Consider the following 13,857-nt stretch of genomic DNA (forward strand, 5'->3'; position numbering starts at 1 on the left):
CACCGCGACAGAGAAAGGAGAAGAAAAGGGCTAAAAAAACTGAAAAGAAAAACGTCTTTGGCTCAGCCGTCACTTTTTCCGTTTTTCCTCAGACGCACAAGGTCCTGAACCCAATTAATGGCTAATAATTACCAAGGCCACTCCACTATGAGCGCTTCTGGGGACTTCATTACGATGAGCTACATGTGGTCTTCTTGGGTTTATAGTTACATTTTTGTGTTGACAAATAATAATAATACAAATAATAATAATAATAATAATAATAATAATTATTATTATTATTATTATTTGTATTATTATTATTGTTTTGGTGCTTTTTTATTTTTGGGACATCCCCTCCCCTCCTCTCCACTCCCCTCCACTCCCCTCTGTGTGTGTGCCGTTCGCTCCCATGACATCGACTGTGGCCAAATTACAGTGAACATTTTTACAATGCTTCACCAAAGCGGCCGCCTCGGCCTTTTGAAGTCTCTGTGTCCACCTCATCCCCAGGTTAGGACTGAGAGGAGCTGCGTTTCACATATTCTTGTGCGCGCTGATGTTATCAGCGCCAAACGTCTAATCCAGAGACCCGGAGCCCTTTGCTGCCTGGATAAAGCTTGGGTTTCATCTGCAGCAGCAGCTTCGCTGTTTCTCTCTCTCTTTCTCCCTCCCTCCTTCTCTCTCTTACTGTTTCTCTCTCTCCCTCCCTCTCTCTGTGTGTGTGTGTGACTGTGTGTGTGTGTTAGTCTAACCACACCAGTTCACTGAACCTCTGTATGAACAGTTCCTACTTCCCTATATTGCGTTTTTGAATAAGCTACTGGTTTCTACAGCCTGCACAGTCAACGATACAATCTGCCGGTGTGACGGGGGCTGATGTACCGTGCTGCTTTGTTGCTGTTGATTGTTTTATTTATTTTTTAATCCCATTAAATTGTTCAAATATTGGGATCGTAGAGAAAACAACACATGGATTCATATGTTTATATCTTTCTTATTTATCTTATATTTTTACATTATATTTATCTTTCACTATTTTCTTGTTCGGTTGGAACCACGTGTATTTACACAAATAAAGAACAACCCGAACGCCCCCCAAATAAAAAAAAGATTAAAAATATACAAGTTTAATTCTTGCAGATGCCAAATTCGTTTAAGTTCAGCCATTATTTACAAAATCATCCCCACATTAGTCTTAATATTTGCGAATTCCTCCACTCAAAAATATTTGTTGCACTAACCGCCCTACCAGAAGGTGGTGCCCTCGCCAGTCACCTCTCTAAAATAACTCCTGTAATAATGCTGCATAGAAATAAATGACTGTAACTGTAAGTGTTTACAGAGAATTGAACCTCGTTACCAATAGTCACTGTTCCCGCTGATAGAACGGATTCGTGACTGATTGTCACTGTTTATTTTGAGAAGCTGCGTCTGCCCTGGTCTTTTTTTAATTTGACCACAATACTGACACTAGTTTCATTAAACTGTCATTTCAGTATTTATACGTAATGGTTTTGAAATTAAATTAATCATATATATATATATATTTAAATATATGCATTCAATAAATGACCCTAAACATCAGTATTAGCCCGTCTAGTGGTCCCAAGCCGCGGTTTGACTTTAATATATAACTGTTGCCAATATATATTATTGTCTGTGGATGAGCCGCCACAGAGTCTAAATTATAACTGTTGCCAATATATAGTGTTGTCTGTGGATGAGCCGCCACAGAGTCGCTCTATGAGGGGACAGTGAAGACGATATCTGGGTGAAGGAGAGTGGCAGAAATATTCGATTTTTTTTTTAAAGCGCGAGTTTAATGATTCACTTCAGCTTCTTTCTTATATTTTCTAATCATGCATGCGATGAATCATGTAGAAATTCCATGCACGGAAGAGTAAACACAGCACACCTCAGCTGTGGGTGGAGAAGGCAGTGCAGAAGTGTGTGTGCAAACAGAAAAAAAGGAAAAAGAAAAAAAAAAGCTGCTGAAAACTTTAAGTGTTCCTGAGAATTTTTCCATTAAAGGTGTGCGAAAAAGAAAAAAAAACTCCGTCGACCATAATCCCTAATGGAACCGAGTCAAAGAGCAGCACTTTGTTTTTTCGACTATAATCACAGCTAATTGGCCTTTTAAAGAAGGTGCTGCACTGTGTGAAATCACGGCTCCAAACCGATGATCGGGATCAGACTCCAGAGGCCTGAACTCAACCGTCTCTGACTGTGGAATGAAACCATTTGTTGAAAAAAAAAATACAGTTGCTTATCTTCGTTTTTTCTTCTCTTACACTGCGTCTGCCATGTACATGATCGATTAGGGCCTATCGATTAAGACAATGGATTATGGACATCTTGTCGCCGCGCTTTAAATCTTCCTGCAGACACAGAGGAATAAACAGAACCTTTGTACAGCACTGAATGTATTATATCTTTATCGACCTGCTGCGTGTCGTCCTTTTATTTATCTGCTAATTTATCGTCGATTCAATTTAGCGGAATTATTATTATTATTATTATTATTATGTCGTTTATTACGCTGAAAATATTTAACATTCGTTAAGTGACTACATTGTGGCAGCGCACAGAGCAGTGAGGAGTGACATTGTTCACACTCCTCCCTGGATGTCAGGACCAACTCCTTAATAACACAGATAATGTATGCAAATTACAGCTGATTATTATTGATTAATGATCACGTTTTTCCTTGAAAAAAAAAAATCCCCACCGGCGATTCTTGTCCAATTTACTCTGAAGACGTTCTTAATGAAGTCGAGTCTTTTATTCTAATGGATTGTTGACGCCTGTGCCTTATAATGAGCAACAAGCTGGGAGCAGAGACCTTGGCATAATAATAATAATAATATGTATTATTATCATTATTATTGTTATTATTATTTTTGTTGTTGTTGTTGTTATCATTATGCGCACAGACGGTGAGGCTGCTCCTCCTCTTCCTGCATCATCGCTCCATCATCACCGATCTTTAATAGGCTCCAACACAGAGCCGCCTTTATCCAGGCCGAACCAGACGGAAACCATTCCCATATGACACGAAGGCTAAAGGCCCCGGCACCGCAGCAGTGTGGAAGTCTGGTCAGCCACCGTCAGTCTGGACTGGACTGGATTAGTTATTACAACAATCATATTACAATTATACCTAGTGTTTTCATTAAGCCTGCAGTGGCTTAATATGAATTCAATGCTAGAGTACAGAAATATTATTATTATTATTATTATTACAATACAAATTAAAAAATATTTGTCTTATTAAATTCATATTTTTCATAATATTTGCTTCTTAAATTATTGCTGCGGAATTTGGTGCTCGTTATTAAATAAAAAAAAAAGAAAAACGTGCAGGAAAAAAAAGGTCAATATTACCTGAGTCTGTTGCAGATTTTCTGGACTGACCTGAGGTCGTCCTCGAACCTCCGACCTGCAGCAGACAAAACAAATCAAACTAACCAAAAAAAAAAAAAAACACATGTGACCAAGTTTACACTCACCGGGGGGAAGTCAGCTCCTGGTCCACCTTCGTCCAGGTGTTTTAGACTTTACACACGACACAGGCGGCGGTGAAGCAGTCGACACACTCACTCACTCACTCACTCACACACACTCACACACACACACACACACACACACTTCTGTAGGAAATAAGTGGGACAAACACCAGTGTTTTTTGTGTGCGTGCGTGCGCGCGTGTGTGTAGTGGTGCTGGAGGAGGCATGTGTCAAACAGCTGCTGGCCGCTGCAGGTCCTGAGGGCAACAAGGTTTACACACACACACACACACACACACACACACACACTACGTTCAAAATATCACAGTGTGTTCTCCAAGTCTGCGATGTGTCTTTTTAGACCTAAATATATGCAACGATGACCATTTGACAAAACACGCCACAAAATATAAACTACGAAAATAATAATAATAATAATAATAATAATAATAATAATAATCAGCAGCAGCAGCACTGTACTGAGTTGATCCTGGTTGCCTGGGTCATACCTCTGTCTCCATCCCCGGGTTGAAGAAAACCAACTTGTCGCAGCGGTAAAAATACGAGAAGGTTCTGGCAGGAGCTGAATGGGGCGGGTGGTGGTGGTGGTGGTGGGGGGTTGTTGTTGTTGCTGTGGTTCCGTCTTGGTTGGTTATTGGGAGGCAGGGAGGGAGATGGGGAAGGTGAGATGGTGAGGAGAGAGCAGGAGGAGGAGGAAGAGGAGGAGGAGGGGAAGAGATAAGTGATCTAAAGGGGAGACGATAGGACAAAAAAGTGATGATGATGATGAATACATTGGAAAGTTTTTTGGCCCCGGCGCGGGTGTCAGATTGAATGGCCTGTGCGCATGTGCGAAGGTGTCCAAACTGACAATGCTGGTGAGATGAAGATAGTGTTGTTGCTGCTTCTGGGCTCACGGAGGACGACGAGAGGAATCTACAATCCGACAAGATGAGATCCAAGGCGCGGGCGAGAAAACTGGCGAAAAGTAAGCTGCTCCTTCTGCTTTCCTCCACATTTCCTCCACTTCTGTTCGTTTTCGGCCGCCGGCTCCTAACTCCTGACCGGCCGTGTTCGTACATGTCCAGTGTGCGTCCTTGTCATTGGTCATATCCTTTGGAAAACTTAACAGCAGTTACGGTTACGGCTTGCTCCGCAGATAAGTTTTTTATTTGCGCTGGGAACGGTGCGTCCCGCTCCGGCCGCTGCTCTGCGCCGTTTCCCCCTCAGCATGCTGCGGTGGTCGTGTGGGCTTCGCTGCTCTTACTGTGTCACAAAGTTTCATGTGTGATGAGAAAACGCCGCTGGCGCTGGAGTCGCTCTCACTCCTGTATGTGGAGCTAAACATGTGCGTCCTGCTCGTTTCATTTGGTTTTTAGCCTTTTGCGCTCGTCGGAGCTGCAGAGTCGTGTGAGCTTCCGAAGAAAAAGTTACAAAGAAAGTTGCAGAAATGGAATAGTAACTTTTTTATACAGCACTTCTTGTCTTGTCAAATAATATTCCCGGCTTTTAAAATAGTGGGCGCTGTGGCACTGCTGCTGCTGCTGCTGCTGCTGGAGGAGGAGGTGGAGGAGAGGCTGCAGCTCCTACACCGACTCTCCTTCACTCACACAGCCGCAAACGGAGGTGAATTTAGGAAGAAAATGATTTTAATGGAGCCGCCGAAGGAGCCACCGACGCACGGGCACGCTGGGTGTTTGCTCCCAGGGCCTTCTGTGTGTGTGTGTGTGTGTGTGTGTGTGTGTGTGTACTCCATGGTTCCACCTCCAGGGAACCACAATCAATAATAATATCACGCACCGTGTAAGAAGGCGCCCATAACTACAGTATACACTTTCGTGGAGTGCTGCTTGCGTCACACTCAGAAAAAAACAAAACCGTTTTCAAGTTTTGTCAACATTTGCACTTTGTGGCTGTAAATGGACCAGTTTTGTTGTATAGTTTTTATTGGTGAACGTCGTTTATTCTGGCACTGCGCGGATGCATGTTGTTGTTGTTGTTTTCAATCATATTTATAAAGTCTTTTTTTAATGCATCCACTTTTACTTCTTAGCATGAGCTGCCGTGAAGGTGTGCCGTTGTCTGCTGATGCTGTCCTCACGGTTTATGTTCACTCAGTATTATTTTTGTAATTCCGAGGAACTCATTAACTTCTTTTTATAAATAAAAAAATCGTTCTTTGTGCTAAAAAATATTTAATTAAAAATGTTCTTGTTTGGATTCCAGTGCTGCATGTTTACAGACTTTTAACAACTGTAGCTGTGCCAAAGCCACCAGCCTGTTTAATTCAACTTAAACTTCGAACCTGACAACAAACACAGGGGATCATTTTGTAGTCGGCTCATATTTACAAGTTTTAATGCAGAATTTGAAAAAAAAAGTACAGATTTTCTTTTTACGTTTTCTTAAATAGCGTCATAAAATGCATATATTTTAACACGTGCATCCAGATAAATACTACAAATGTTAAAAGTACAACAAACGATTTTGAATTTTAATTTTTTGGCAGCTATGCTTTAAGTTTTTTTTCTTTCTCGAGATCGACCTCCCGCATTAGTTAAAGACAAAGAAAATAAATAAAGGCAGAAACACTAATTAAAGAGCTCCTGTGGGAAAATACACGTCCACGTCCAGGGTCCCGTTCTTGCCCTCGGTCTTGATCTACGTTGAAGAAAGAAAAAAAAAGCCCTGATAGTCTGTTGATCCCGGTGCTAATGAATATAAATAACCTGGATTTGTAGAACTAGAACTCCGGACTACTGCAGTCCTCACAGTCCACACAGGGCTGAGGGAAAAAAAGATTATATTCCAAACACAGGCCTTCAGCTTTGTTTTAAACGCTGGGGGAATATTATTCCTCCTTCTCCCCTATTATTATAATACATGTATTTCTGCAGCTCGGTGAAATACTGTCTCCGGTGTCTGAGCACAGAGTAAAACACAGACTTCACTAAATTCTATTTATTTATTTATTTATTTATTATGTTGTTTGCCTGTTCCTGTTTCGTACACGTTTAACACGTTGTTGGTCACTACCGTCTACAAACTCGTTGATACGCGGCATTTATTCATAATTAAACACATAATAATGTCAGTTCAACAGAACTTGTTCAAACATTTTTGCCTAGTTTTATTTTAAAAATATTTTTTTGTTCTACACTTTTGTAAATATTTAGTTCGGCTTTAATATTGTTTTGGGGCTAATTCGTGTTTTAGTATCTCGCTTTCAAATATGAATGGAGCAAATTAATTTATTATATTAGTTTATTTTTCAAATTCGAAGAACACTGTAGTGTTGTAGCATCGCGTCAACTTCCAATGGCTTTATTTCAGACAAAATGATCTCGTTAACAAACGTCAGACTGCAGCATCACCGCTGACACACATTTATTTTTCAAAAAGCTCCTTTTATTTTCCATAGCCTGCGCCAAGACTGGGCGCCGCAATAATAATAATAATAATAATAATAGATGGAGCAGAGCTGTTTGTGCGGGGAGACTTGGAAACACTGCGGGTCTTTTATTGTGGTAAACGTCTGCTGTGCCCACGTGCAGCTTTAAATTGGGTTTCAATTAAGACTTCCGGTTGAGAGTGAAAGTTTTTTTTTTTAATTCTCCCTCCCTTTCACACACACACACTCTCACTCACACACACTCTCTCTCTCTCTTTCTCTCACTCTCTCTCACCAACAGCCACGAATTAAAACAAAGTGTTTTAAACAGACAGGAGCTGACGCCGTTCTCTTTCTCCACCACTCTGAACAAACACAGCCACACTCCTGGTTATTTCTCATGCATTCATTTACAGTATAATCTATTGATCCCTGTGTTAAAGTTCCCTTATTATTAGCCGGACTCCCCAGTCATGAACTTGGCCTGGCTCAACAGCCTCTGATGTTTTGACAGAAGTAATAAAACCCAACCCATAACACTTTAAAACCAACAATGGCAGCTATGTTAACTTCTGGCTAAACGCTCAGGGTCCCGGTCGCAGGCTCTGGTGTATTAGTGCTGCTGCTGTGCAGCTGTAGTGTGTGTCAGATCGCACTGCTCCATGTTCACAGATTAGAGCCCTGCATTAAAATGATAGGATCATCAAATGCAGAGGAGCTGGGCCATTGGTTTGATGGACGCTGCTGGCTGCAGTTGTAATGTTAGTTTCAACATCATACAAATAATAAAAAAAAATTCTTTGGCTTTTATTTTGGAAACGACAGGATCTGTCAACACCTTTTTGGACGTTATATTTATTTTATAAAATATTACTAGAAGGGTTGAAGTAGAAATAGCCTTCTAGTTTACTAGAAGTATTGAAAATTTAACTTTCTATTTTCTTAAGCTGGTTATATTAATACAATATAATAAATATATAAAATGAATCCATATTCGTGGAAGAAATCTCTTACTCTTAAATTTCCTCTGCTTTATGTATGATGTTGTTAGAAAAGTTTGCGTTAGTTCATTAGGAACTAAACCTCTTATTAAGAGACAGAGATTATTTTAATAATTACAATCTCCCCAATTGTTAAAACAACATTAGTTCTGTTCAAAAATACCTTTTCAGTCTTTGCAGTGACATACTATAACAAAAAAAACACAACTTGTTTTGTGTTTCTTAGTCAGGCTAATAATAACAAATTATTGGGTCCAACGTAAGGCACTGGTTTACACTGGTCCACTGGCAGGCTGCAGGTATTTATTTACGACAGTTTGTTAAGTACACAGTACGCTCCTCATTGAGCACTGATGCTATTTGTCCTCCTTTAATATTTACTCCTTTAGCTTTTCCTCCTCTCTGTCGGTCTGCTGAAACATTCTCGTGCCAAACTCATAACTCAGGCCTTTTAGTCCCTGTTTAGTCTTAACATGAATTAACATTTGTGCAACAATTTGTTGTTACTGAAGCTGTTTTGGTGAAAATTAGGTCAAACTTCCAGTACAGTTACGTCAATGTCAGTCCACTGTCTGTTTCAGCAACATGTGGTCCACATTTGCTGCACATAATTTGATACAAATAAAGATGCATTGCCATTTGTAACCATATCTTCAAATTTTCTGTGAGAGCAGACTTTTTGAAGAATGTGCCTTCTCCCTCGTGAAGTATTACCTATTACCCTGAAATGTGGAGGACAGTGTAGCCTGAAGTCTGGGCTCCTGCTCCAGTCCTAAATCTTTGACTGGAGTCAGCCAATAAAGAACACTTCCATGATCTCTTCCACCTGTGCACGCCATAAACCCACGACTTTAGATACAAGGAGCATGTTACTCTGTGAACTCTGGAGCTGTAAAGCAGGAAGATTAATTTGTTGTAAGATAGTTGGGCTGATATATTAGAATTGTTTGTTTTAATAGTCTGTTTTACGATTCTCTTTTTTCCCCCCTCTGAAGCGTTTTAATGTTTTCTTTCGCTAACGACGCTCAGACTCAGTGTGATTTCAATGCTTCCATTGTTATTCAGACAGTTACTGTTTTAAATGTGCTGCCGTTTTGGCCGTGAACCACGTTTTGGAACAGACACGTCCAAGAGTGTGGATGTTGGAATGGCAGTTGAATGGTTGTGAGTGTACTAACAACGTCCATCCGTCATTTTTACACCGTTCAGCTGTTTCAAACAGCCTGTCCATCATATACTATCATATTTGTCTCCGTCTCTTGCTCTTTAGCTGATCATCTAACAGGTCTTACCTAAAGTTCAATGATAACACTCTATTTTTTTGTCACTTCAAATCACAATATAGCCCTAGAAAAATATCACACACATGGCTATTGTGTAATCAATATTTGCTATAATATCAGATTGATTTATTTTGACAGCAGACAGAGCAACTCCAGAGAAAGAAATAGAAACAGGAGGTTGGATCAGAAGCACACAATCACATGTGCGTGCATGCACACACATATTTACACTATATATATATATATATGACTAGCAGTGACAGGTTTTTGGGCAACTTTGTGATTTAACCCCAATCAATCACAAAGCAGAAAGGTTGAGTGTAAATGTCATCCAAACAGCAGGAGCTGGCACTGTTGGCTGGCTAAGTAACTGTGTGTGTGTGTGTGTGTATGATATTGAATGTGTGTGTGTGTGTGTGTATTTAGTACATTTGCTGGAGGTCCTGTCACTGTTCAGAGCTTTGACCTTGGCCAAGTCTGGCACAGCAATGGGTGGGCATCTCTTACACCTGGACATATTCAAACACACACACACACACAACCGCTCACACATTCCCTCACTCTCTTTCTCTCTCCCTTATGCATGCATCTATGCACGCAAGCACACACTCTGGCCCTCAGCGCCCAGCCCGGTCTCATGCTGGCTAAGTCAAATTTTGAGTTGACATACAAATACCAACGCTTTAAGCTCTTGCACATGGCTCTAAATCCCATTCATTCCAATGATACGTTGACCTCACATTATCCAGTTGGTAAATATGCCTCTCACTCACTTTGCACCATGACCTCGTCCGCCATGTTTGTAAAAGATATATCCAGCATGTTTTTTTTTGTCTCTCTTCATACCTTTCATTTTCTGACCTCTCTGTAAAATATGAGCTGTGTGGAACATCTATGCAGAACTGGCTGTAGAAATATGGACAATTTCTAGAACATTCCACCGAGCTACTCTGCAAAAGGAGTACAGGCTAACGGGTGAAGTCTTCGCCAAAGAAAGCCCCTCATCTTTAACGATGGAGAATGCTGATTAATGCTAATTGATTATCTCTCTGTGTGTCTGGTGTGAGTGTGCGCCACCCGCTGTTAAACAGTGTGTGTTGTTTGCAAAACAAGGGGCAAATGTCTGGGTCCCTAATTAGCGTGCTTAAGCAGCCCTCATGATTCCTGCTTGCATTGTGATATCCGCAGGATTGCTCAGCATTGTGACCGGTCTTATCTGGGTCTAATCCCGATTTGTTTGGTATTAGTCTGTTCACTCTCTACCCATTTCTTCATTTGTCCCTGGTCAACTCTTTCTTTTTCAGCCGTCCCTGAACTTCCTGTCCTTTATCCTTCACGTCCCCTCATTCATTTGCACCACAGCCTTTGTTTTCATGTTATTAGCAGAAAGCTGCTCACAACAAGACATTCTGTCTTCTTATGCAAAGGGTGGAAACTGGACTAACTGGAATATTTTTTGGATGAAACGTACAAAGGGTATTTCCATAAAAGTCAGTACATGTTCCATAATATGTAATAAAATTATTTAATTTGTATTTATTTGTCAAAAAGACTACAACACTTTCATTGATAAATCTAAAGGACAGCTGTTAAACCTAGGAACGGCTGGAACCTCTACCTGAAGGCAAAATTTATTATCTTTATTTATGAAAATAACAAAGCTTCTTTGCCTCGTCCACTCCTAGAAACTTAGTTGCTTTCACAAATTCTTTCAGTTTTAGGGAAAAAAAAACATTCTTTCAGTTTTAGGGCAAGAAAATCAGGTGGTGCTTCAATCATTTTAACAGGTTTCCATTCGAGCTTGGTTCTATATTTGCTGTTTGCTCCAATAGCACATTTGTTCATCTTTCAAAGTAAACATGAAAAACATGATGAAATAAGATGCAACAGCTCTTGACACAAATAAAACGGTAACACTTCATCAAAGATGGAGTTACATAGAGACGTGTCTCAACATGATTATGTGATTAAAATGAGACAACTTTCAAAATTTACAACATCTGTCTTTTAGCTTCTTGACATATCTGTTTTCTTGCGGTGTAAAGACTATAGCTACTGCGGTCTCCGTTGTCAGATGTTGTGTCAGATTTGAAAAAAAAAAACAAGTCAGGATCCCTGCGTAAGATGCTAATGCTAAAGTACTTTGAATATACTGTACTGCCTGTTGACTTCAGTTCTTGCCTGCAGTTTAAAGTTACAGTCCATTCTTTTTTCTGCAAAGAAAGCATTTGTAGCCATAGCTTCACAATTGAGACTCATCACTTTACCCAGACACACACTCATGAACACACACACAGACAGTGCTGATGATGGCTCATCCTGTGCAGATATGATAAGTGGACAAAACGCTGTGTCCCCTGGGCTGTTTGTCCGCCTGCCTCCGACACAGTCAGTGGTGTGTAGAGGCAGTGTGGATCTGAACTCCCCCCTGTCTGCCTCCCCTTTCATCAGACCGCCAGTTCAAAGCTTTGGCTTCATCTCTACTTCTATCTCACCCAGTCATCCCTCCCTCCTCCTCACTGTCTTTCTCACTCTGATTCGTCATTACCACAAAGATGGGCACTAGTGTCTCATTAAAGAGGATTACAGACATCTCTGAGTCTCACAGGGGCCAAGCGGGACCCTACTCTCCTTTAGTCGTCCTCCTCCCACCCTTTTCTCTTAGAGATCAGGTTCTTTGATTTGGCCAGATAAAGACCCCTTTCATGTCGGTGGGACGGTTAGCGATTACACTGTCAGGCCCATCATTTTGGTGAGGTTGACAAATTTGTCTTGCTTGGCGGGGCGGGTCTGGGGATTGTTACGAGCAGGGCGATGTACATGGAGATTCACAGTAATTGAGCTGTCATTATCCACTGACCCTTCCCGGCACTGGTGTGCAGGGCTCACCAGTTCTTCATTTGTTTGATAGTTGGCTAACTTTCTTTGTGAGTGTGATGGATAGAAAGAAAAGGATTGCAGTAGGGGGGTAAAGTAAAAGCGGGGTACCGGTCCCCAGATGAATGCCTCTGCCTATTTGCCACCTCTCGAGTGCCGCTGTCTATGAAAATTGGCAGCACTGCGTCCCTGCTGCTGCTCTAACTTTCTTCTCTCACCCCGCTCCTCACCGATGCAACACGGTGCAATTAGGCCCCCTATCTACGGCTGCCATTTATTTTCATACAAAATGAAAACTGGTGGCATGTTGATTACTGAATTCCCCAGAGACAAAGGGCCACTATTGGTGTGGTGTAATTTCATTAAGTAGAGTGTGGTGCACAGGATAAATATATTAAGCGCTCCCCTCTCTTTTTAGGCCCAGCATTTAGCTCAGCCACTCTGTATGCTAAACAAATCCTCTGGTGAGACAAGTGGCGGGATTGGAACAATCTGGTTCGGTTGAAATGAGGTACATTTACAAGTAGCTGCTGAATGAGTTCATGGATGTTTTGCAGCCTCTGATGTGTCATTTATCATTTGCTTTGGCAGAAAAAAGGTAATTAAGCCTAGACTTTGCCAGAAGTCATGTTTGTATGGATATTATGTGATACAGTATAACTTTTAAATCATCATCTTAGGTAAGTCTCTCTGCACATACCTTGATGTGAAGTTAGCTAGTGCTTGTTGATGGATGGCAGGAATCACAACCAAGCTTCAGTGCTAACAGCTAGCAACATATTAGCTTTTGGTCAAGGGAATGGTAAAGGCTAAGAAAGTGTTCTGGAGTTGGGGAGCAGTAGCACAGGAACTCGTTCGTTGTTAGTCTACTTTTGAGTAGATGGGCGTTTATGATTGGATGTTGTGTACGTTGACGGCCAACAGGTTTCTGGAGACATTACATTAATCGAATTACCTCCATGGAGTACTACTAATGTTCTTGCCGGGCTTGTCCAGGCGACCACAGTTGGCAGTGGACGTAGATCTGTCCGTCTCGTCGATATGTCTGTCGTAAAAAAAGCACGTGAGCACGCAGTAAGGACCTCAGACAGTCTAGAGTTTCTTCAACCATTGCTTTAACCTTTGAATTTGAACTTTTATACCTCTCCTAGAATGTGTTTGAACTTTGGAATAAAAGACGACAGCCTTAGCCACGGGACAGCTTTAACAGATAGTGTGACAAACTCTGGTTATTAGAGTGTATCTGACAAGTCCACGTCTGCCACCGAGGCAAAGAGCCCAACGTCTGGAGCGGAGATTTTGATGAAGGAAATAAGAGCCCTTCTCGTTAACCTGGAGTCAGATTGGATGTGAAGTGATGAGTACGGTGGAATTTGTGTGTGTAACCATTAAATGTGTGCACACTTGTTTGTGTGTATGTGTGTAGGTGTGTGAGGGGTCTCGGCTAAAACATTTCAAGATGGCCCATTAGCCAATTGCAAGACGTCCCCACCCGACACTAGGATTCCTCTGAGCTGACCCCCCCTCTCCTTCAGCCCTCCACCTCTCAGCCCCTCCGTCCCAGAGGCCCCTATCCTCATCCTGCCAAGTGTACGGTTCCAAAGTAACGATGAAGCTGCCTGCGTGTGAAAATATTGAATTGCAAAAACATCCCTGGGTGAGAGGGTGTGTGAATAGAGCTTTCAGCACTGAGCCCGACCCGAGCCCTGCGCTACTGACTGATGGACAACAAATGGCATTTTGTGTCCAGAGAGAGAGGGAAATAGAGACAGGAGAGAAAGGAAGAGGAGATATACATAGAGGTGAGGGGGGGGGGG

The 13,857-nt window shown here is 41.5% G+C and overlaps 1 protein-coding gene and 1 long non-coding RNA gene across 3 annotated transcripts in view; one reads left to right on the forward strand and one right to left on the reverse strand.

The window, feature by feature from the left end:
- LOC103384945 (uncharacterized) overlaps positions 1 to 4,107 on the reverse strand; it is a 6,933-nt gene extending 2,826 nt beyond the window's left edge. Inside the window, exons 1-4 of one of the 2 annotated variants that reach the window (XR_522169.3) lie at positions 3,998 to 4,107; positions 3,492 to 3,745; positions 3,367 to 3,421; positions 2,874 to 3,104 (exon numbers count right to left, since the gene is read on the reverse strand). This is a non-coding gene — a long non-coding RNA (uncharacterized LOC103384945). Of the gene's footprint in view, positions 1 to 2,873; positions 3,105 to 3,366; positions 3,422 to 3,491; positions 3,746 to 3,997 lie in introns of those variants that run through there. The other variant, XR_001760643.2, reaches the window with a different exon arrangement.
- A 50-nt stretch (positions 4,108 to 4,157) lies between these two features.
- prdm16 (PR domain containing 16) overlaps positions 4,158 to 13,857 on the forward strand; it is a 167,929-nt gene continuing 158,229 nt past the window's right edge. The window contains exon 1 of the mRNA XM_017035832.2: positions 4,158 to 4,476. Within this exon, the coding sequence (XP_016891321.1) occupies positions 4,440 to 4,476 (37 nt within the window). The 5' untranslated portion in view covers positions 4,158 to 4,439. The remainder of the gene's footprint in view (positions 4,477 to 13,857) is intronic.

The sequence above is a fragment of the Cynoglossus semilaevis genome, chromosome 10 (assembly GCF_000523025.1).
Source record: "Cynoglossus semilaevis isolate Cse_v1.0 chromosome 10, Cse_v1.0, whole genome shotgun sequence".
NCBI lineage: Eukaryota > Metazoa > Chordata > Actinopteri > Pleuronectiformes > Cynoglossidae > Cynoglossus > Cynoglossus semilaevis.